The 24,633-nt window shown below is 38.5% G+C and overlaps 1 protein-coding gene across 1 annotated transcript in view; it reads right to left on the bottom strand.

Moving 5' to 3' along the window:
- Positions 1-5,460: 5,460 nt before the first annotated feature.
- slit3 (slit homolog 3 (Drosophila)) overlaps positions 5,461-24,633 on the bottom strand; it is a 160,424-nt gene continuing 141,251 nt past the window's right edge. The window contains exons 31-36 of the mRNA XM_046849526.1: positions 23,051-23,294; positions 16,366-16,496; positions 9,342-9,496; positions 8,542-8,830; positions 8,084-8,289; positions 5,461-6,940 (exon numbers count right to left, since the gene is read on the bottom strand). Of these exons, the coding sequence (XP_046705482.1) occupies positions 6,699-6,940; positions 8,084-8,289; positions 8,542-8,830; positions 9,342-9,496; positions 16,366-16,496; positions 23,051-23,294 (1,267 nt within the window). The 3' untranslated portion in view covers positions 5,461-6,698. The remainder of the gene's footprint in view (positions 6,941-8,083; positions 8,290-8,541; positions 8,831-9,341; positions 9,497-16,365; positions 16,497-23,050; positions 23,295-24,633) is intronic.

Here is a 24,633-nt window from a genome sequence, read left to right as displayed (position 1 = left end):
TTTCTACCATTACCTGCTTGCTGTTATTAATTGCTTACTATGACTGTTTTTCTCTTTTTGCTTTTTAATTGTTGGGTGTAATTCACTTCACCTCTCTGTGAATATTTGTATTTTTTTTATTAGTTACATAGTTAATAGTATTTTTGATCATGTCTCTAACCAATCAAATCAGAATATGGTAGAAGTGTAATGTACACGTATTCATACGAAAAAAACCCCAGACATAGTTCCCTCAGGAATGTATCTAAGTTCCCTCGGGCATGTATTATGTGGCAGACCGCAAGTTTATTTAATCTCTGCTTTTCACTTTGAGGGCAATTTTTTTATTTAGTATTATTAGACTTGAAAAAACGAAATTAGAGTTCACTCTGGCTACTTGCTTCGTTCCAGTAATAAGACTTGTTCTTCAAATTCTTCAAATTCTTGAAGTCCAGCTTCAAGAATTTTTCTTAAAAGGAGAAAATCATGACAAGTTCGCATATCAAGGGAGTGAATGAATTAAGACAATTGGTAAAGTATGCTGAAATAACTAGAACAGTTATGTAGAACATATCTTCAGAAAATTCAATATTAATGCAAAACACAAACACACATACACACACACACACACACACACTTACAAACATTGTTTTACCCAAATGGTGTCTAATATCCATAATTGATACGTATATCAGACCCCAATCGGGGTCTCCACAGCGGATCATCCGTCTCCATACCCCCCCCGTCCTCTACATCTGCCTCTTTCAAACCAACTACCTGCATGTCTTCCCTCACCACATCCATAAACCTCCTCCTTGGCCTTCCTCTTTTCCTCCTACCTGGTGGCTCCATCCTCAGCAGTCTCCTACCAATGTACCCCATGTCCCTCCTCTGCATGTGTCCAAACCATCTTAATTGTGCCTTGCTCACCTTGTCTATAAAAAAAAAAATTGCTGTCCCTTTAATAAACTTGTTTCTAATCCTTTCCATCCTCGTCACTCCCAACGAAAACCTCAAAATCTTCAGTTCTGCTACCTCCAGCTCCACCTCCTGTCTTTTACTCAATGCCACTGTCTCTAAACCATACAACATCGCAGGTCTCACAACAGTCCTATAAACTTTCCCTTTCAATCTTGCAGATACTCTTCTATCACAAATCACTCCTGCCATTCTTCTCCACCCACTCCACCCTGCCTGCACTCTTTTCTTCACTTCTCAACACTTTCCATTACTTTGCACTGTTGACCCCAGGTACCTGAACTCCTCCACCTTTAACTCCCCACACTTCTCCCTGCAACTACACCACTCCACTGTCCTCTCTCTAATTCACACACATGTACTCTGTCTTACTCCTACTGACTTTCATTCCCCTTCTCTCTAGGACGCAATTTGCTTTTTTACTTTTTCTTTTTTCAAAGACCTGTTTGGCCTACATACTCTACATTTTACTCGTCATACTGGAATTGATGATTTAAACTTGTTATGGAGTAAGTTTTGCTGTAAGGTATCAATACTTGTCACACAAGTAGGATTGTCAGGAAGTATTTGCACCAAAGGTTGTGGTGAAGTTGGTTCCACTTAGCCACAGTCCAGACAGAATTATATGGTGTTAAAGTATGGCAAAGAAGCCATGCTGGTGGGTAAGGTGTCGTTTTACTAAACAGCAGGTACCCACACAGTTGTGAGTTCAAGCCCTGGCATCGCCAAGGTAATATTTTTATTTCTCTTTTGAAATCTAATAGTTTGTCTACTTTGTGACATTAAACTGTAAATCTATTTGTTAATTCAAGAGAACTGTTTGAAAGATTGCTTTATTTCTTTGTATTTTTTGAAAGACTTGTTTAGCCTACATTTAATATGAGTTACATGGTGTTGAAGTTTTGAAAAGAAGCCATGTTGGTTCATTAGGCTTATTGACTGCTTGTACATCTCAGAAGTGATAGCTCAGTGGCTAAGGTGTTAGTTTACTGATCAGCAGGTCCCCACAAGGTTGAGTGTTCAAGCCCCGACATTGCCAATGTAAAGTTTTTATTTCTATTTTGAAATCTAATAGTTTGTCTACTTTCTGACATTAAACTGTAAATCTATTTGCTAATTAAAGAGACATGTTTAAAAGATTGCTTTCTTTCTTTCTCTTTTTTGAAAGACTTGTTTGGCCTACTTTTAATACGAGTTACATGGTGTTGAAGTATGGAAAAGAAGCCATATTGTTTCATAAGGCTAATTAACTGCTTGCACAAGGGGGAACTGTTAGCTCAGTGGGTAAGGTGTTGGTTTACCGAACAGGATTTACCCACAAGGTTGTGTATCACCAACGTAAAAAAGAAATTCTCTTTTGAAATCTAATTGTTTGTCTACTTTGTGACATTTAACTGTACATTTATGTTTAATTAAAGAAACATTTTTAAATGATTGCTTTATTTCTTTGTCTTTTTTTTAAAATACTTGTCTGGCCTACGTTTAATATGAGTTAAATACTTAAGTACTGTTCAAATCAAATACTCTACATTTTACTCAAGTCATAATGGAAATGGTAACCTAATGTGTAATGGAGTTAGTTTTGCAGTAAGGTTTTAATAGTTTTACACAAGTAGGATTGTCAGGAAGTCTTTACAGCGCAGGTTGTGGTGAAGTTGGTTCCAATTAGCCACAGTCCAGACAGAATTACATGGTGTTGTAGTATGGAAAAGAAGCCATGTTGGTTCATTAGGTCCATTGACTGTTTGCAAAAGCCGAGTGTGTTAGCTCAGTGTTTAAGGTGTTGGTTTGCCGATCAGCAAGTCCCCACAAGGTTGGGGGTTCAAGCCCCACCATCACCAAGATAGAATTTTTTTTTTTTTCAAATCTAATATTTTGTCTACTTTGTGAAATTAAACTGTAAATCTATTTGTTATTATAGAGACCTGTTTAAAAGCTTGCTTTATTTTTTTTCTAGTTATCAAAGATTTGTTTGGCCTACATTAAATATGAGTTAAATACTCAACTACTGTTCAAATCACATACTCTACATTTTACTCAAGTCATACTGCAATTAGTGACTTATAACCTGTAATAGAGTAAGTTTTGCGATAAGGTTTTAATAGTTTTGAACAAGTAGGACTGTCAGGAAGTCTTCACAGCACAGGTTTTGGTGAAGGTGGTTCAAATTATTTGCAGTCCAGACAGAATTACGTGGTGTTAAAGTATGGAAAAGAAGCCATGTTGGTTCATTAGGTCCATTGACTGCTTGCACAGGGGTGGTTTGGTAGCCGATCCTTGATGCAGTCCAACCTCCATCTTAAACCAGTCTGTCGTTCCTATTGCACACTTCACTGCTGTCACACTGTCCTTATACATGTCCTGCATCACCCTCACATACTTCTCTGCCACATCTGACTTCCTCATACAATACCATAACTCCTGTCTCGGCACCCTGTCATACGTTTTCCCTAAATTCAACAATCAACTATTGTAACATTATGTAAACTATTGAATTAAAATTTTCAATTTATAACATTTCTATTTAATCCATTTAATTAGTGCCAATTTGATTGATTAGCCAATTTAATAATAAATTCAATTCAATTAAATATATAAAAACATGTTTTGGTTTAATTTTATTTATTATATAAAATTTTTATAAAATATCATAAAATATTATTTTATATAATTAACCATGCAGGCACTTCATTTAAAATTGTTTAAAAAATTTTAACTGATGATGTCCACAAATGTTCATAATAATAAATCAGTTATAATATAAAACAACAAGCACTTTTATGTTTTGCATTACTTTCCCCTAACCGTACCGGCATTAAACCGAACTGTGACAATCAAGGTCACAGTTCGTACCGAGGTACGTACCGAAGTGCATTTTGTGCAATGTTATACCCCTAATATATCCACAACACTATGACTACATGACTATAACCATTAGCTGTAGTATATCTAAAGTCACAGTAATTACAGGTTTATACATGTTATTTGGAATACAGTTAAATAATGAATGTAATTGATTTTATAAGTTTGTAATTAGTAGTATGGTTTTTACACTGGAACACAGTCAGGCTTTTTTTCGGTGCATGTGCACAGGGTAAATACTGCTCAAGGTCAGGATAGTAACCATGTCTGAACATGTCAGTTTTAATGAAAAGATAATTATGGCCAATGAAAGAACTGTTTGCATAAAAAATAGAAACGTGGGTGTTGAGTGAGAGATAGAAAGGGGTAAATCTTGCACAGCGTCTGAGCATTTCCATGAAATTACATGGCTTTTTAAAAATATTAATTTTTTTATTTATTATATATTTTTGTATAAAAGTCCCACAACTCTGGACTTTGAACTTATTTAACCACTTTGCTCTACTTTATGGGTAATCAGCCATGGCAGTATTTTGTAACAGTACAATACTGTCTTATGGCAAATCCTGACCTTCTTACAAAAGTTAGTTGGCAAATTACATCCGCTTTAGAAGCAAAAGGTCTGCTTGTCGGTGCTCAGACCATACACTGCTGTCATCCCAGAAGGAAGCCTTGTCTGTAACTGGCTCACAAGAAAACCTGCATACAGTTTGCTGAGGACCACCTGTCCAAAAGCATGAATTACCTGAACCTGTGTCCTGTAGTCTAAAATAGACTTGAGACTAAAATAAACTTGTTGGTCTCAGATGGTGTCCAGCATATTGGGTGATGCCCTGGTGAGGAGTACCAAGAAAATGGTCAAGCATGGTGGTGGTAGCATCATGGTCTGGGGCTGCATGAGTGATGCTTGTACTGGGGAGCTGTGGTTAATTGGGGAAAACACAGATTTCAACATATACTGTGACATTCTGTAAAACGTGATGTCCATCCTTAGGAAACTGGGCCGAACGGCAGTTTTCCAACATAATAACAACCCCAAACAGATCACCAAGATGAAAACTGCCTAGCTGAGGAAGCTGAAAGTTAAGTTAATGAAGTGGCCAAGTATGACCTGAACCCTATTGAGCAACCTGTGGTGCATCCACAAGCTGAAGGTGGAGAAGCGTCATGTGTCTAACAATCAGCAGCTCTTTGATGTCATGTCATTATTGAGGAGTGAAAGAGGATCCCAGTAACAACCTGTGCAGCTCTGGTGAATTCAATGTCCAGGTAGGCAGTGCAAGATAACAATAGTGCTCACACAAAATGTTAAAACTTAGGAAACAGATCTGACATGTTCACCTTTTTTGCCAGCTATATAGACAATATTGTCTGTATGCTGAGTTATTTTTAGAAGACAGTAAATCTGTACTGCTATACAAGCTGCACTACTCTAAAATATGTCCAAGTTTAATTTTTAAATTATTGTTTTTTGAGAACATAATAAAATGGTTGCTGAAATGTGTGTGGTGTACTCACTTTTGCGAGAAACTGTATATAAATAAATACAAGCTTCTTAATGAAACCCTTATATCTCATCCCAAAAACCACACTATTTCCTTTGTGTAACCATTATAAAATAAATAACCCAGAAAAACCCTGTTCAAGGTTTCATTAGAAGTTTTAATTCAACATTCATAGTACATTGTCACTCTCTAGTTCATATTTAACCAGAAATGATCTATTAGTTACACCATCTTTACAGTCGTTAATATAATTCATCATACATCACCTTATTTAAGTTTTACAATAGAAAATGTACTTATAATAACCTAAGGCTTGATTCTTGAGGATACACCTACTGACTAGTAAGTGTGTTTGGGTTGAACACTGATTGGTTTACATTTTTTGGGGGTGAAAAAATATGGCTATATGATACAAAATACAGTAGTAATGGGCGTAACATATTGGTGTTTATATATTAGTAAGGTTATGACAGAATACTGCGTCGACATGGAGAGCTTTCCAACAGAGTTGGGACATGGTCATGTTTTTGTGAATATGTAGTACAGAAAAAAAAAAAAAAATTTCAGAGCAAGACACCAGGCAACTGCTGGACCTCTGCATGAGTTCACATTCAGTCCGATATGCTTCCTTGTGTGTGTTGTGCAAATCCGGGGAGATCATTTAACTTTGTGATCCGTCCTGCTTGAAATTCTGTCCTTCTCTCAGACTTATGATAAACAACAATAACCAAACAAAACAAAAAGAAAACCCAATCCGAAATATCTGCATGTATCATGACTATTTCAGAGCTCTAGAGATAAACAGTTCCAATCCTTCAGCTCTGAGATTTAAGTAATGAGTCTTTTAGTTTATCACAATGCAGGCTGGGTACAAGGGACAGTTCCTGTTTCACCAGCTGAGCGGTCCTCTTTACATCGGGGAGAGTTCAACGTTCCTCATGCGCTTCTTCACTGCAATTACGGGGTCCTTTTAATTCTTTTTTAACATTACACCTTCTCAGTGTCCTAAAAATACCTTTCCCACTCACTCAGACATGCAATACACATGGTATTAATGAAACCTCAGGTTAGGTTGTACATTTATATAGATTCATATGGGCCAAACACACTCATATATATTTTAATTTATATAAAATTCATATACTTTCAGGAATGTTAATCTGCTGTGTATCTGTGTGTCTGTGTGTGTTTTTTTTTTTTCACGGATACAAAACTTTTATATCACACATATAAGAAACATCATAAAACCAGTCTCTTTGAAAAAAATTCCCTTAATAAAAATAAGTTCTATTTGTTTTTTCTTTAAATGTACAATATATTTTTTTCTTTCCCTCAGGCTCCATGTGAGGTGAAGAGAAACAGGGAAGGCGATTATTATGAATGGCATTTCGAGCAGCCACACTCCAAGGTCGTCTCTATCTCTTCGGCGAAGGAGGAGCCGTCCGAGCACTTGAAGTTAACTTTCCGTCTGCGGCTCTTGGTGGGGGCACAGCAGAGTCCCGGGCGACACGAGCGCGGACACTCCACCCGGGGGACCTTACTGATAGACGTGCATGTCTTCTGGCCTATGTGACGCCTGAGCAGCTCACGCACCATCTCGCCCTGACATGCCAGTTCTGAAAGAAGGAGGAGGAAGAGGAGTAGAGGAGACACGTTAGAACTCAGTGTTAACCTGCACTGTTGGTCCCTCAAGCAAAGAGTTTAACCCTGATCAGAGTTTCAGAGTCATCACCTGCCTCTGCTCTAAACGCTGGTGCCTAGTTGGGACATGTACAGACATGCCCTTTGAGAGAGTAATTGAAATAGTGATTCAAATAAGGACCTTTTTTCTGTTTAAGTGGAAAATTACTCTCCCAATTACTTTCACAAAAATGTTCAACAATACTAAAATGATTTGTACGACACTTTTATTACAAAAAATAAATTCAGCATAATTTTGAACTAAGGTTAATGTACCTTTTATAACCTTCTGTTGAGAATCAATTCTTAAAATCTGATCGTCTAATGCTGTTTATTCCACAGTGCTGCTGCATTTTCTTAATCCTGACTGATTACAGGGGAATTAAAATATTAATGAATTCATTTTAACATGCTGTAATTACAATAAAAGTCTGTTCACGAGGATATTTACCTTACGTTTATGGCATTTGACATACGCTTTTATTCAGAAGGATATACAATTCCTCATTTATACACTGAGCAGTTGAGGGTTAAGGGTTTTGCTCAAGGAAACAGCATTTGCAGAATGGTAGGGCTGGGATTTAAACTCATGCCCTTCTGATCCAACAATCCAGCAACACTAAGCACCATTTCCACTTCACCCCTTCTCACATAATCATGACAAAAGTAAAAAAAAAACCTATAGTATTTGTTATAATTATTTAACAAACTAAATAATTGTTGATAGAGTGATTTTTTTCTATAAGTATGTCTATTTTTAAGGCTCTGTATGAAGAGGCCAAGCACAAGCTGCATGTTTTGAAGAAAATAGACACTGGTTGAGAAATAAATGTAAGTGATAGCAGTACTGACAAATTCATTATGATTTCATTTATTTAAAAAAACGTCCGTAGGTACTACAATATTTCTGGTTGGAAATGACCCAGTTATTGTTTATTTAACACCATTATTTGTACGTCTGGTGCTGCAGACTAATGTACAAAAAAAAGGAGCTTGATTTAGATACATGTTTATTTGTAAAAGTGAAAGATCAGGATAGAATCTGGTATGAAAGCACTGTGTGTCTGGATGTGTCATACCAGTGTCACAGGTGCTGCCTGTGTATCCAGGCTGGCAGTGGCATGCAGGATCTCCACTCTCATCCACTCTGCATTCCCCGTGTACACAGTAATGCCCCCTGCAGGCGGCTGGCTCCTCTCTCCTCTCACAGTACTGCCCCACGTAACCCTGCGCGCACTTACAGCTGTACGAAGAACCCTGAGGCACACACAGGCCATGCACACACCTGCACCCAGTTGAGAGAGCGAAGACAGAGACAGGAATCAAACATTTTATTCTGTTCTAAATGTACCTTAAATTCATATTTTTCAAGTTTTTAATACTCTTATTAACACGGGCATGGACAAATCTGGGTGCTTTATGCAAATGTATGTTTATTATTTGTGAAACCATATTACTAAATTACTAAAACTAGTGCCGTTGAAATAAATTTGCATTAACGCGTTACTTGTGACTAATATATATAAACATACAGTACCTGCTGGACTGACAGGGGTTGGCGTAGCTCTGTTGCTCACACAGCGGGCCACTGCTGCTGGCAGGACAATCACAGGTCACACCTGCCTCACCCCTTTGCTTGCATGGCCCCTGTGCACACACAGTGCACGAGTGGCATCCAGGCAGAATGCCCTCTGTGCCCGTTAGCCCGGTGTTTAGCTCCTGCAGCTCCCCGTTGATGCGGACATTATGGACACAGCCATTGAATGACTGGGATGTTCGCTCAGCTCCTGTACGCAGACCAGTGGAGCTGATCGCTGAGGGCACGCCTAAGAGACAAATCATCACCTGGTCATTTTACATTTCTAGTCAAGTTGCTTATGTTTGACGGCATTTTAGTGCCACGATCCCAAAAAAATCCCCCAAAATCTAAGATTACGAGATGAAGGTTGTAGTAATACAAGAATGAATCTTTGAGAAAAAAATGTGCATGCCAGTGTTCAACTCCTTCCGTCGATTTTTCCGATGATCCTCTTTGTAGTCTCTTGAGAAACAACATATCCTCTTGGAATAACATGCAGATATAACTATTGATATCCTTGAAGTTTCACCATTTCAGACTGCACAAAAGAGGCAATTTCCTCAATTTCTTCTGAATAAATAAAGTTTCCTACATAAACGATGCAGTGTCCATTTTCAATTATATCTGCACCAAAAGGCAAAGAATTTATCTGTATATCGCATTCCCATAAAAAAAAATAAAAAAAGAATTGTCTGTCTGATGCACTTTAAAATCGCATTTAAGGAATGATATAGGATAGAAAAGAGTGAGTGGTTCACCTCCGATGTAAAGATGGGTGCTGGGCTCCACTGAAGGTGGCCGTGTCAGTTTGCCCAGACTCTTATGGGCTCCTTTATCCACCACCAGGCTCAAAGTTTGATTCTGGATCAGTAATTCCACAGTGTGGAAGAGTCCATCATTCACCGATTCCACACTAATATATAGACAGATAGACAGTTTGGTTAATGCTTTTATATGCCATTTCTTCCTGGAATAGGGGTCACAATTCTTAGTAACTTTTAAATCAAACTTAAAAATGCTTTACTGGATGAAAATGACACGAGTAAGTATATTCAAGTATCGAAATGAGTACAAAGTGACGTAAACTTGTACAAAACTGCCAGGAAATACTGCATGCTGTAAAAGCTAAATGGACTGAAAGGATTTATGTATTTTGGCACAGATGAGGACGAAGACTGTAACACTGTACTTTCAAAAAGAACCAAGGGATAGGATATTGCTGTTCTACCACTCAATCACTCAGCTAAGAGCACTTTTCCTGACCAAATCATTTAATTCTTAAATGGCATTCAGTGTCAACCTGCCGTAAGCAGACACCGTAATGCATAGTGATCGCAGCACGAGCAAACCCTAATGCACAGGATGAAATATGCGTCCATGCTTCAGCCAAGCAAACGTGATGGCTGTGCCAGGTGTGTTCTTTGCTTTGGCACTGATGAGGCTAAAAGCACTGCTGGCTGAGAACTCTTTCGAACACAATAAGCTGATCCGACACTTTCTTTTTTTCTTTACACTCATCCACAAAACACACTGAATCGGTGTGAGGCCGAGCGAGTGTGATGTGAAGTGAGGGCTTGGTGGGTTGAAGCTTTTCTTTTTTTTCATCTTGTTAAACATTTAGAGAGAGCTGAGAGCTTCTCAAAACCTTGGAGAGCAAAAGCACGAAGCGTGAGAACATACTCTCGCTCAGCTGGATGATTCTGGCAAAGACTTCTTGCTGTGCGCACGCACCCACAAACACACACACGAACGTGGTATTTTAGTGGACTGGGTTATGACCCCAGTAACCCCCTGCAAACTGACATCAGAGCTTGAGAAAGCAGGTTAATTTTGGCTACGCAAACTCATCTTAGAGCAGTTATTCCTGGAAAGAACATAGGCCGCTTCAGACAGCTAGAGACAGTGGTTTGGCAAAGAGTAAGACAGCGAAAGTGAGAGAGAAATGGAGCAGGAGTCAAATTGTGGCTACAGAAGTGTGGCTTGTTCTCCTTCAGTACCCAATACACGCTCTTCCTCTCTTCGCACCGTGTTTCTCTTGTCAGAAAAAAAAACACGCATACAAAAACAGCGCATTGGAGAAACGTGTCGAAACCATCTCTCTCTCCATGGCGAGAATCCGACACTTTCTCCAGCTGCACCACAGGTCAGGTTGCATTTCACAACCTACGAATTAGCAGCTTAGAATAATGGGGTGTAAGATATGGAAAAAGGATCTACGCCTTAACCATAGGTGGTCCTGCTCTGCCTCCTTGTTACCCGTGATTGGTGACAGCTGCCTCTTTCAAGGAAAAGAAAGGCAGAGCGAAATCAATTAACTAATTCAAACAAACAATTAAATTCGGTTTACTTTGCCTTGCAGTGCTTGGATTTGAGCTTGGAGAACATTTTTTTTTTTTTTCCTCGCTGAAAAAGTACACGATGTATATGTACATGATTTGATTTCGAATCTAGGGGCATGATGCATCATTTTCCCCTCGTTATTAGAGCTGTAGTTGAATCCCTAAATCTGTTTGGTTTTTAATTTAGTTTATATGAGCTCTGACTGTAAATCAAAATCACAGGTTTCTACCAATGCACTCATCCTAAAATGTTATGGCAGAAACACAATACAATCTAACAATAATAATTAACAAATATGTGCAAACAGATAAAATGAAGCATCATGCTTTAATAAACAAAAATGCCAATCATGTTAAATTTGCTGTGTGTGTGCTGGAAATGATTCAAATTTGGGGTGGTAAGAGTTTTGGGCCATATTTACAGTTACAGCATTTGGCAGACAACCTTATTCAGAGCGATTTATATTAATCTCAATCATACATCTGAGCAGCTATGGGGTTAAGGGCCTTGCTCAGGGACTCAGGAGGTGCAGCTTGATGTGGCTGGAATTTGAACTCATGAGCTTCAGATCCAAAGTCCAATGTCTTATACACTAACACTAAACACCACCCTTCCACATCACATATCACATCATTAATCGTAGTCCTATAACCAGCCCACCTTGAAAGGTTTTATTCCCAAAATATTATCATGTCCATGCATAATAATGTACTTTCAAAACACTTGAGATTTAGTTCGAAATATTTGGATCTGTTGACATTCTTTTGATAATAAAAATAATTTCCTCGTCCCCACAGAGATCAGCATACCTCAGGAACTCAGTTTAACTCCTGGCTTGCTTTACTATGCCTCGGCTTAACCACAGACACCTGTGTGGTTTATATTACACCCTCATAATTCAATTCCTTGTTTGCAAACCTTCTCATTGTGAATAACACACGAGTCCATTTGCAAGACCCCCCCAAAATCTTTCCTTACGGTTTACAGACAGCACCTTTGACAACAGTCTGTAATTAACGGTAGCCCCAGGAAAAGGTGGATTTTTGTATCAGGAAATAAAGCTGAGATTAAATACACATAAACAGACATAATCCATTAATTTCAGCCTGGAAGCTGTATCCGACATAAAGCAGTGACATCATACCATTGTAGCTTTAAATCAAGTGCCTTACCACTAGATGGCACCAGACACTAAACCAGGATCATGACACACTTGGCACAAAATTGGCCACTTTGACCAATACTGGGCAGCTTTATTACTTTCCCAAAGGTCATAATATTTGTAAAAGGGGATCGCTCTGGCTTTGATGTGTGCCCAGCATGCGTTTAAGCTTCAAGTGCCCCATTATTTGGCTCTATAAAAACAAACAGAACGCCGTTAGAGATTTAACCGGCCTTGTGTCCTTCTCTCAAGCAGCGAGAAGTCAATTTCCTGTCAGCTGAACCCCCGCCGGCAAAACCGCATTATAAACAACGCACAAAGTTAGACTCAATTACCGGCGCCTTCATCTGGGAAAGTTATCGAAATCAGTGAACCTTCGGACGTATTTACGTTCTTCAAATTCAATTACCCGGTACTATCATTTGCTTACAGTAGAGTCACACCAGACTGGCTAAAGTCAATGCTACACAGGCAGCCAATGCAGTTATAGATTGCAGCTGTAACCTGAAATAGGCCTCTTTTGGAGCTAAGCTAGAGGCTTATTTAGTGAACAGAAACTCAAGGGTGGGGAGACCCTTTTTTCAACAACCTTCTTCTGTGTGAACGCCTATCTGCACAAGTAGGAGACTTATACCAGGAACAGGAAGTCTAATGTTAACATTGGGTCGTGGGGGCGATGTTCTCTTGTGTGTTTGAGTGGCACAGTGGTATTTTCCAATGACCTCTCAATAGCACTGTAGTCAGTCAGGCCCAGAGGAGCTCAGTGCTCTGAGTTCGTGGCCTAACCTTATTTGATCCAAATGAAAACAATCACACTCCAGATCCAAAACTGGTCTCTTAGTCCCAGTCCAAGATACACTGTGTGTTCCAGCAGGCCAGCCCTGCTTACCTCCATCCCTGCTTGGCTTCTCTTTTAAAAAGGCTCCTGTTTTCCTAGCACTTCAGTCACATAGGAACCAAGCGCTACTTCCAGATGGAGGAAAGAAAACAGCCAATAAAAACACACTCTGACCCCCTGTCACCCCACTGCGTTAAGCTTAAGATCCAGTTGACGCAGAATACATTAGCCTCATTCTGTGAAGCTGGGTTAGGCGTGGTGCACGCCGGCCTGAAGCCATAGCGCCTGGGACAAGGTAGAAAGAGCTGCAATTCTAGCCTTCTCCTCCAATTTCTTATGATGGATCCATGAAGACTGGTGCTCCCTGTTGAACAAGTGCCTACACTGATTCTTAAACTAATGGAGAAAAATGCTGTGAGTTTTCTGATAAAAAGAGAGCATTAGCAAACAGTGCATTTGGGAATTCATCTAAACCTAATGATGCTTTAGTGCTAGTTAAGATCCACTTTTCTGTGCAACTCGATACACATATCAACTTTCTTCTACTAAATCCCAGGTATGCCAAAATAAGATCACTACAGAATAAGCGTCCTTCACCCTCCACCAGCATTCGAAATACATAATTCTCTCCAGAGTCTATTGTCTTCCCTCAGTTCCTCTTCACAGAACTTTCTCACTTCTTTACTCTTCATTATTGTCTCCTTTGGCTCACTTCAAACATGGATAAGGTAAAAAAGCTTTGGCCTCTCCTCTGATTCTCGCCTCACAGATACTTCGTGACTCTGTGAGACATTCACTGAGACATTGAAAAGTCAATCAACCTCAGAGAAGTCCTTGAATCAGAGTTCCATGATGCTCGATCTTAGCCAAGGAAGCTTTACCTCAGCGTTACCTCATGGCCTGGAGTTCTGGGTTGGAACAGAGTTACAAATGTGAGCAGCTGCTGCATGTATCTCCCTAGCTTAACCATGACATGGAAAGCTCAGAAACATGCTGGACTGACTAGTGAACTTATTGGTTGTGGCTCATATCAGGCTAATCAAGGTAGACAGGGGCAATTCTGGCTGAAAACAGCCTCTCCATTTCATGTTACACAGCTCAGCACTATCACCCCACAAGCCGGGAGACAATGGCCTTCAGGCACGCCAAAACCACAGAGCGTCACGTCATCAGGGGAAAAACAGCCTAATGAGAGGGTAAGCATGTAAAATAAGGCCATGACGCATCTCAAACTAGAGCCGCAGAAATCAGCATCCAGAACACAGCTGCACTAAGGAGAAGTGCACTGAGTTCAACAATTCTTACTACAAATCCACTGAGATTCTATTTATACTAAACCGGTCAATAATCTGTAAAGTGCACATTTGAGTATATAATAATTGAATAATTGCACAGCTTTGTGCTTTTTGAGTAATAACAGATTTTATATGGCACACAGGTAAGACTTTTGAAGAGTTGAAGATGAAGAGTTATTTTTACATGCTGTAACACTCCTGACAGCGCTATCGATTGAGCCCTAGGCTGTGGCACAAGTTAAGAGAGGCCTGTTTTTTTTTTTCCAGAGCTAGTGAGAGATACGGTCTGGATCGATAATATGCTATATGGTGTGCTGAGACAGGGAGGGCTGGCTCAGATCAAAACCAGTCACAACTCCCACCTCTCAGTATGCACTGATCCGCTGTGTGAAAGGAAAAGGGTTTTAAGGCATTCTCGCCATGCGAACGGACCAGCTTTAAATTCCCTCTCGGCATCAAGAAGAAAAGTTGAAGAGATACGGTCAAACAATTTGAACATGGCACCTTGTATATTTATGAAGAAAGCACTTTTGCTTGCCTTTAGGTGTCAGCTTGACTGCATTTTGAGACAACAGAAAGACAGTGAACAATAAGCAAGAGAAAGAAATACTGGTAAAAATTAACACAGAGCTTAGCACTAAAATTAAAAAAAAAGTACATACAAGACCCAAACCTATACCAGCATAAGCAGCAAAGTCCATGTGCACGATGAATAGATTTTTTAAATGGGCTTGAGTGGAAGATCTCGAGTGGCCTGGTCTAGAGCTCTGACCCCAATCCTATTGAACACCTTTGGGATGAAGTGGAACACTGACTGCACTCCAGGCCTCCTCACCTCACCTACATTAGTACCTGACTTTACCTGAACACAAATTTCCACAAGCACACTCTAAAAAGTGAAGATTGAGGGTTATTATAACCACAAATGGGGACTAAATGTGGTATTTGATGTTCAGGAAGCAAATATGAATTGTATAGTCAGCTGCACACAAACCTTTGTCCATATATTACAATAAGTACCAGAACTAGCGAAGCAAAGAAAGATATGTGAGACGCTTATAAACGAACTGAGTAAAGCGGTTGATGAACTGCTTGAAAACAGACTAAATGTCATTAGATTTTTTTTGTTCAAGCTAAATAAGGTTTCTAAATTACAACCAACAATTCCAGCAGTTAAACACAAGCCCATGGGGAGCCATTAGGGCCAAATAATCCGAGCTTATTTGTGAGGCTCCAGTGAACAGAGCAGTCACAGTGGAATGTAAGACACACAAATCCAAACTGGATTCTCATGTTTAGACAGAAACTGTGTGTGTGTACTGTATATACACAGTATATATGTCTGTGTGTCTGTGTCTCTGACCCTCAATCAAACGTGTTTTGCCGAGAGCCATTGTCTCGGACATTAGGCCTCTGTGTATGCTGTGTCTGTTTCATATCAGTCAACATCTTCAGGGTAGACAAATAAGTCCTAAGTCAAATAGGTTAAGATGTAGCGTGTGTGTTTAGGTTTAGTATACTATTGTATTACCTTACAGTGGCCTGGAAATGTAAAACAAATTGACAAAATCTACAACGGCAAATCAGGAGACAAAACAATTTTAAGAAAATGCAACTGGAATGCGGCAACAAATAATTGAAATAATTGAGAAAATTGAAAACAACACGCACACAAAAAAACCCATGAAAGTGCAATAGCACATTTGGAAACACGTCAACAATGACTCAAAGCGGACGGGTCCTTATTCAACGCAAACTTGTCTACTGATGTTTTTACCTGTGCTTACTGTTTTATGATGTACATGAACGCTGAAAACCTTTTTCCTGTTTTTCTTTGGGTTTGCTGTCATGTTGCTAATTCACTTTTGGGTTTTGCTGCTTTTGTTGTTGTGTTTTTGTACATTATGTTTTTTTTCTTTTGTTGTCTTTTGAATTTATGTATTTAGTTTGTAGTTATATTTTTGGATTTGCTGCTGTGTTTTGGATTTTTGTTTTGGATTGCTGCTGTGTTTTGGATTTGTGCTTCTGGATTTGCTATTGTGTTTTGGATTTTCTGTTTTAATTTTAGATTTACTTTTAAGTTTTCTGATTTGTGTTTAGGTTCTAATGATGCATATGTGTTTATTCAGGGTCTAGTGTATGCTTACCTGTACACAGTTGTAGGAGGGTACTTGGCAATGTCGTACATCAGTCGAATGTGGCCTTGATACAGCTCTACAGCCAAAGGGTCGTGATCATCCTTATAAAACAGCATGCCATTGTCCTTATCAGTAGCCACCTATATATAGACAGAAACAAGACAAACATACAGTACTTTGACACCCAACTAGAACTGAGAGCATCAATGGAACAGCTGGACTTGGCACTTGGAGTTTGATTGGTCACATCAACCAGAACACTTGAAAAAAAATCCTTAAACAGGTAGCAGGCAGTGCTCAAATCACATACGAGGCTGGAGCGATTTATGGTCCATGAAGTGTAACAGCCTGACTCTGTATGAAATAAACCCCAGTGGAGCTTTCACACTCTTGCCCAATAGCCTGGAGCCATGCAAGTCAAGCAGCATGACTACATGATGAGTGCTAGTGCTGAATCTCAACTAAAAGACGTTTCACAAAAAAACAATTTTCAAATGAAGAATGCAGATGGAGCCACCAGGACGGAGGAAAAAATAAATATATTAAATAAATAAATAAAAATAAATAAATATTTTTCATTTGCATGTTTGTCATGCAATATTTCAGATCATTAAACTAATTTAAATATTAGTAAAAGATAACACAAGTGAACAACATGCAGTTTTTAAATAAAGGTTTTTTTTTATTGAGGTTAAAGAAAATCCAAAACTACATGGCCTTGTGTGAAAAAGTGTTTGCCCCTAAACCTAATAACTAGGCCACCCTTAGCAGCAACAACTGCAATCAAGCTTTTGCGATAACATGCAGTCTGTTACAGCGCTGTGGAGGAGTTTTGATCCACTTGTCTATGTAAAATTGTTGTAATTAACCCACATTAGAGATTTTTTGAGCATGAACCGCCTTTTTAAGGTCATGCCACAGCATCTCAATAGGATTCAGGTCAGGACTAGGCCACTCCAAAGTCTTCATTTCGTTTTTCTTCAGCCATTCAGAGGTGGACTTGCTGGTGTGTTTTGGATCATTGTCCTGCTGCAGAACCCAAGTTTGCTTTAGCTTGAAGTCACGAACAGACGGCCGGACATCCTCCTTCAGGATTTTTTGGTAAACAGCAGAAAACATGGTTCCATTTATCAAAGCAAGTCATCCAGGTCCTGAAGCAGCAAAACAGCCCCAGACCATCACACTACCACCACCATATTTTACTCTTGGTATGATGTTCTTTTTCTGAAATGCGGTGCTACTTTTACGCCAGACGTAATGGGACACAAACCTTCCAAAAAGTTTGACTTTTGTCTTGTCAATCCAAGAGTATTTTTCCAAAAGTCTTGGGGACCAACAAGATGTTTTCTGGCAAAACTGAGATGAGCCTTCATGTTCTTTTTGCTCAGCAGCGGTTTTCGTCTAGGAACTTGAAGACCATTTTTGCCCAGTGTCTTTCTTATGGTGGAGTCATGAACATTTAAAAACTGCATATTGTGTTTACTTGTGTTATCTTTTACTAATATTAAAATTTGTTTTGATGATCTGAAACATTAAAGTGATCTAGTTGTATTCTTAAGCAGAAACCACATTTTTACTGCTGCAGATGTTGCAATCTCAAAGTCACCGGCTCACCTCTGCAGGCAGATGAAGAATACGGCAGCTATTTTTATCTTCTCTCGCTTTAATTAACATTAGGCTGCCCTGTCGGCAGCGAGGCGAAAGGCTCATTTGTAGCGCAGATGCGATCCAGCCATGACGAGGGGGCTCATGATTGCTGCCGATAACAGAGCCGGCTCAACTTCCATTACCATAATATATGTCCTCCAGGGAGGTATTATTCATGCTAGTGGACAAAAGGTGACATTCTAATAATGTCAACGGGGCTGAACCAAGAGCTGCGACCGATAAAAGCCTCAGAACAGATGTAAAGAGGGTAGATCGCTTTATATGGCTATAGGTTTGGGCAGCTTAGCAAGGCCTACTAAGGAGCAGACTGATAGTTATGGCTGCCCAGGGCAGGGTGATGATAAGTTCTGAGGGGAATATGGGACGGATGTTGTGTGTAGACCTCAATGTTGAATGTTTGACTTTTTGTCTGTCCACAAGAGACTTGGGACTGACCTTTTGTGGTGATGTATTATGTCTACAGCAATGTAGCCTACTCCTAATACTGAACACCTCAAACACCTAATTCAATTCAATTTCCAAAACACTGGAGACTTGAATCAGGGTACAAAAATAAGACTTTATAACTAAAATATGCAGCTTGAAGGGAACATTTTCTTTACAGTTTTTATCAGTTGCTTTGGAGCATTTCTTGAATCATTCTTTATATTTGCAAACCAATAAGTATATTTCTCAAAACAATTTATACAAACAGCACCACACATTTATGCAAAAGCCTGTACTTTTCTCAAAATCCTTAGTTCATCTCTTCAAAGTAAGCACTTGTGTCAATAAACATATTCCTGTCATCAGAGTAACAAGTCCTTTGGTCACTGTTAACAAACAAGATTGTCAAAATGTTTAGTCATGTCAGTATGTGCACGGTTTCAGTATTTCCTCATATAAACTGCGGTTTGGATTACAGTGATTCAAAATGCACACTGCTAAATTTCTTCTAAATGGCATATATACATTTTAACAGCACACATTTATTTATTTGAATTTATGTTTGACTTATATTGTTTGCAGGAGACCAGACAGGATTCATACATTCACTGTACTGTAATAGTGTCTGCTAGTTTCTTCATCCACTTGAAGTAATTGTGATTCTATGTTTTGCTTTGTTTTTAATTGAAGATTCACAAGATTCACCTTTTTGACCAATTTTAGAGAACTAGCTGATTACTAGTTGATCTTGATGCTGTATGCTCCCATTCATTAGTGAAATTCAGGACTCGTCTGCACAATTTAACAATTTAAGTCACAAAATAATTTAGAAATTTAAGCTTTACAGATTTTGACAACTGGTTTAACCATTTTATATTAAATGTGCTATCAACTGATGCCTAGATGTTTTGGGGGTTAAAACTATTCAGGCTTAACTATAATGTAAAGTATAATATATTTTGATGAACATGGCATAAATAACTGATGTAGGAAACAGCAGACAACTGTACACAATCAATAAAATGAATGTACTAAAGTGTTCGCAATTTGATTAAAGCAATGAGACATTGCTTTTGTGATGTGCACAAGTGACTACATGATGTGGAGGTTGAACAAGTAGTTTTGAGAATTTCATTGCTCAGAAACGCTCCAAAGCAACTGAGAAAAACTATAATATAATGTTAATTTAAATAAGAATGACATCCAAGGCATCCCACAATAATATTAGATTATCAACTAGTAAAAAAAATTCTATCCACGAACCAAGGTAGATTAGTAAATGTCAGAGAAAATTGTCACTGGGATATGATCTATCAACTACTTGCTATGATGAGCATTAAGAGAAAGGCCGCTTTATGACAGCAAGTCATTTATTGCTGTGTTTTTGTGCTGAAATATTAGTTCTTTCCGCTCGATGCAGTCACCGAGAACAGTCTTCAAAATGAGCGATGTCAGTAGAAACCGTTGAAATCACACATTATGACAAAACATAATCAGTCAGTTATGAAGAGCGATGTCTTGTATACATGAACTAAAAGTGCTAAGCCTGCTTGATTTTTAAAGATACATTCAACAACAATATAATTTTTTCTTCATCACAGACACATCAGATTATTTGTCATAAGGCTTATTTTGTATTTTTGTGGTAACAATCACAGCACTGATAGCTGTAAGAAAATATATAAAGAATACAGTATTATGAAGAAGCAATTGATTTTATTTCTTTGCAAATGTGCAGCTGCCTTTCAGTCTTTAAATGAGAGTGTGTCATACTCTGCCTCACATCATTCTTATCATGCCATCAATGAGACCTAATTTAAAGCATTGCTCAAGCCTAATATTTTCATTGCTTAGTTAGTGGTAGCTGTTACATCCGCATAAAAAAAAAAAACAAGAATTGTGCTTTTTCACTGGCCACCATACCAAGTGCAAGTTGCTTAAAATGGATTTTTAGGGCATTACTAGTTTTGCTTTGGCAAATTGTTTCATTGATGGATTGAAATAACACCACAATCAGTACTAGTCTACACTATTAACACCAAATGGGCCAGGGCAAAAAAATAAAAAAATTAAGCTTTAAAGATCTGGACAACCAATCATTTGGCATTTTTTGGCTTGGCCCATTTTTTTTTGCAGAGGAGAGTTCATTTATTATTTTTATTATTAATACTGATGACAAAAACCCTCTAACATCAAGTCTTATGCACATGATATGGTTGTGGATCATGTGTACAGTGGTAGCACAGTGGTTGCACAGTAGTGTTGGAAAACTGATTAGAAGACTGCAATGCTCCAAAGCTGTCACTGCTGGGCCCTTGAACAAGGCCCTTAACCTTCAGCTGCTCAGTTGGGTAAATACAAATGTAAGTTGCTCTGGAAAAGGGTGTCTACCAAATGTTTTCAAAGAAAAAAAAGAGCAGAAACTCTCACAGATGAATTTTTTTTCTTTTGATTGAATGCACAGAAAAAGACCGTAAACTATTACAGACTATATACTGGAAGAGGAAGTTCTGGGAAAACAGCTGCCGGTAGCTGCTTTGGAATATTTACTGCCCTGCATGTCTAATCCAACACACCTGCTTTAAATGAAGATTAGATTAGATATAGAAGATACCGGAGCAAGTTTAGTGTACAGCAACGAAATACAAACAAGCTGCTCTGATATACACTATATGGACAAAAGTATTGGGACACCTGATCTTTCTTGCCAAATGTGGTTCTTCTCAAAACTGTTGTCCCCAAGCACAAAGCTGGAGGCACACAAGTGTTTTGGATGTCTTTGGATGCAGTAAAATAGAATTTTGTGTTCACTTGAACTTGGAAATCCAAACCTGTTCCAGCACGACAATGCCCCTGTGCACAAAGCAAGCTTCATGAAGGTATAGTTCACATGGTTTGGAGAGGACGATCTTAAGTGGCAGGCTATATAGCTCTCATCTCACCCCTACCGAACACCTCTGGGATGAATGTTAACACTGACTGCACCCCATACCTCCTCACCCGACCTACATCAGTACCTGACTTTACTAACTTCCTTGTGGCTGATGAGCAACATCTTCCCAGAAGAGTGGAGGGAATTATAAGAGCAAATAAATGTGGAATGCAATGCTCATAAAAGCAAATACTGTACATTACTTATGTCTAGTAGAGGTGTAACATTTCACAAAATTCACAGTTCAGTACGTACCTGGGTTTTTAAGTCACGGTTTAATTAATGCAGTTTATCATTATTTACATTTGTGATCTTCACCATTTACGGTTTTACATTTTTAAAACAATTTTGAATAAAATGCCTGCTCTGATAAATAATATCTAAAATAATATTGTATATTGTTTATGAAAAATAAAATAGATATATCAAATTAATGCAATAAATAGCCACAGTGACAATTTTTTCTGTTTTTATACCCTTGGCATATTTTTGTATGTTTTAAAGTTTAAATATTTTCTCAGTTGCTTTGGAGCGTTTCTCAGATCAGAAATAAAATTCTCAAAATTATTTGATTAACCTCCATGTCATTTAGCCACTTGTGCACATCATAAAAACAATCCTGGTTGCTTTGATCAAATTGCGAATGCTTTAGTACATTCATTTAATCAATTGTGTACAATTTGCTGTTTCCTACATTATCAGTTGTTTATGTCTGTTTAAACTTGTTTTTAGAATCTGTCAAGCTTAAATTTCTATTAAAATGTTTTTTGTAAATGTGACTTGATTTGATGAATTGTGCAGATAAATCTTGAATTTTACTACTGAAGGTGAGTGAATGGCATCAGATCAACATATTAATCAACTAGTTTTCTAAAACAGGTCAAAGGTGAATCTCATGAACCTTCAATTGGTGAGTATATGCAGACAGAGTTAAACACAGAATTACAATTTCTGAAAATGGATGAACAACCAAAAAATAAACGAACATTATTGCAGTATAGTAAAAGTGTGAATCGTGTTCGGTCTCTTGCAATCAATATAAATCAAACATCCAATCAAATAAATACATTTGTGCTGTTGATATTCATATACTTCAACTTTGTGCGTTTTTAATCACCGTAATTCAAATAATGATTGAAAATGGTAGTTTATATCAAGAAATACTGAAACTGTGCGCCGTCATAATGACATCAGGATCGAACATTTTCACTAAACTGGTTTGTGAACAATGACTAAAGGATTTTTTATTCTGATGGCAGTGAGATGTTCATGAACACAAACACTTACTTTTCAGAGATAAACTAAAGATTTTGATCAAACATTTACAGGCTTTTGCAAGAAATCCAATTGGTTGTGATGATTGTACAAATTGTTTAGAGAATGCACTTACTGAAATGCAAATATGAAGAACGATGCGAGAAATGCTCCAAAGCATTAAAACTGTAATAATAATAATAATTAAAGAATTTGCTGAAAGTGCGAGGCGGAGACCAACCAAATTTGCAGTCCGTCACTTAGTACATTCCTGAGGGATTTTAACTATGTTCCGCACGTAAAAAGGATTGCAATCTGAACTGAAAAGCCCTGTACATAAAAATAACTAAATGAATACATGTACCTTTACACCCCTAATGTCAAGATAAAGAGTTTTCGAGATGTGGGTCGTACCTGCAGTGATATATGAGTGGAAGGACGGATAGTAGACCCGGGTAACTCTATATATGCGTCCTTCCCGAGGAACTGTACAGTAAGCGTCTTCTCGCACTTGTTGCCGAAGAAGCTGGGCAGACAGCGGCACACAGGTTCACCTTCAATCAGCAGACACTGGGCACCGTTCTGACAGTCTGACTGATCGCATGGGCTCGTCTTCTGGAGCAGGATCATTGGAGGAGGGTTTTCACAGAACAGCCCGCTTAACACAGAGAAAAATACAGAATGCAAAATAAGATTTCGTGTTTTATTCTAATTTAACAAAATGACAAGGCGTCTAATCTCTTTCATAGAAAAACCAGACATTTTTTTTTGTTACTAGGATGAAAATCAGGTGATAATATTGATAGAGTGCCAGGGTGGGTGGTAAGCCGAATTAATGCAGCGCTCAAGCTGCTAACACTTAATTACCAGCCGCTGCAGAAAAAGAGCTATTGTTCATCTGGCTGCCGCAGTAACAACTCTACGCTCCCTGAGACACAGAGACTTTCTGACACTGTTGAGATATGCCATCCTGCTCCTTGCTGCTAATCACAGCTGCAACACGAACATGTTTAGCACATACGAACGTAAAAAAACCACACATACACTCAGATCTACAAAGCAGTCCCACACTTAGAGCACTATAATTAGCCACATGTAGATCTGCCTTGTGCCACATAATAAAGCACCATCTGTAGCTTAGGAGCCTGGGGTGTGTTTGTGTGTGCAAATGCATATGTACTTAAGCATATATCCGTGTATTCTGGCGTGTGTGTTAGGGCTGTCAGAACTTTTTCTAACTTTCATAATATTTAGTTATTGCAAAAAAAGGTATTTATTTATCATTTTTGTTACCCAGTTTAAGATTTGGTGTTCTCCTTTTAGCCGCCTAAACATGTCTAAATCTGTTTGGTCCTTGTGGCTAGAGAAATTTGTAAATAAATCTTCAGTAACCACTTTATCCTTGTAATATTGCAGAGTTTCTGCCAGGAACGCTGGACAGGAGGCAGGAATACACCTGGAATAGAATGCCAGTGCACATGCACACACACTTACCTTTACAGTTACACCTTAGGCCTATTTATCCACCAACATGCATATTTTGGAAAGTACACATAGAAAACAATAAAAAAAAAGAAAAAGAAACTAATTGCTGATTGAATTTATAATACTGGTGCCGAATTGCCACTCTTAGGCCCTAGATTTACCCAAACGCAAGGGCTACTGTCTGTGTTCTGTAGTTCTGCATATTCCCTTTGTGTATGTGTGTGTTACAGGAATACGGTCTGGTTTAGCTAATAACCCGATCGTGTGTCAAGTGGTTATTGGAAATGAATGAAGTAATGCATTTTATACAAAATTCTTGACACCCTAGTGCATATGGTTATTCTCATTAATTTATATACATGTAGTCTCTGACTCATGATAGAGATGCATTAAGATGACCCCATCGTAACTTAAAAATATTGCAAGTCGAGACATGGCCTAGCCAGGAGGCTCCCCAGGATTCTTAAAGAAAGGAGATCAGTATGGAGTAGTGTTTCTTCAATTATTACCAA

The sequence above is a fragment of the Silurus meridionalis genome, chromosome 5, assembly GCF_014805685.1.
Source record: "Silurus meridionalis isolate SWU-2019-XX chromosome 5, ASM1480568v1, whole genome shotgun sequence".
Taxonomy (NCBI): domain Eukaryota; kingdom Metazoa; phylum Chordata; class Actinopteri; order Siluriformes; family Siluridae; genus Silurus; species Silurus meridionalis.
This window is presented reverse-complemented; position numbering and strand designations above follow the sequence as displayed.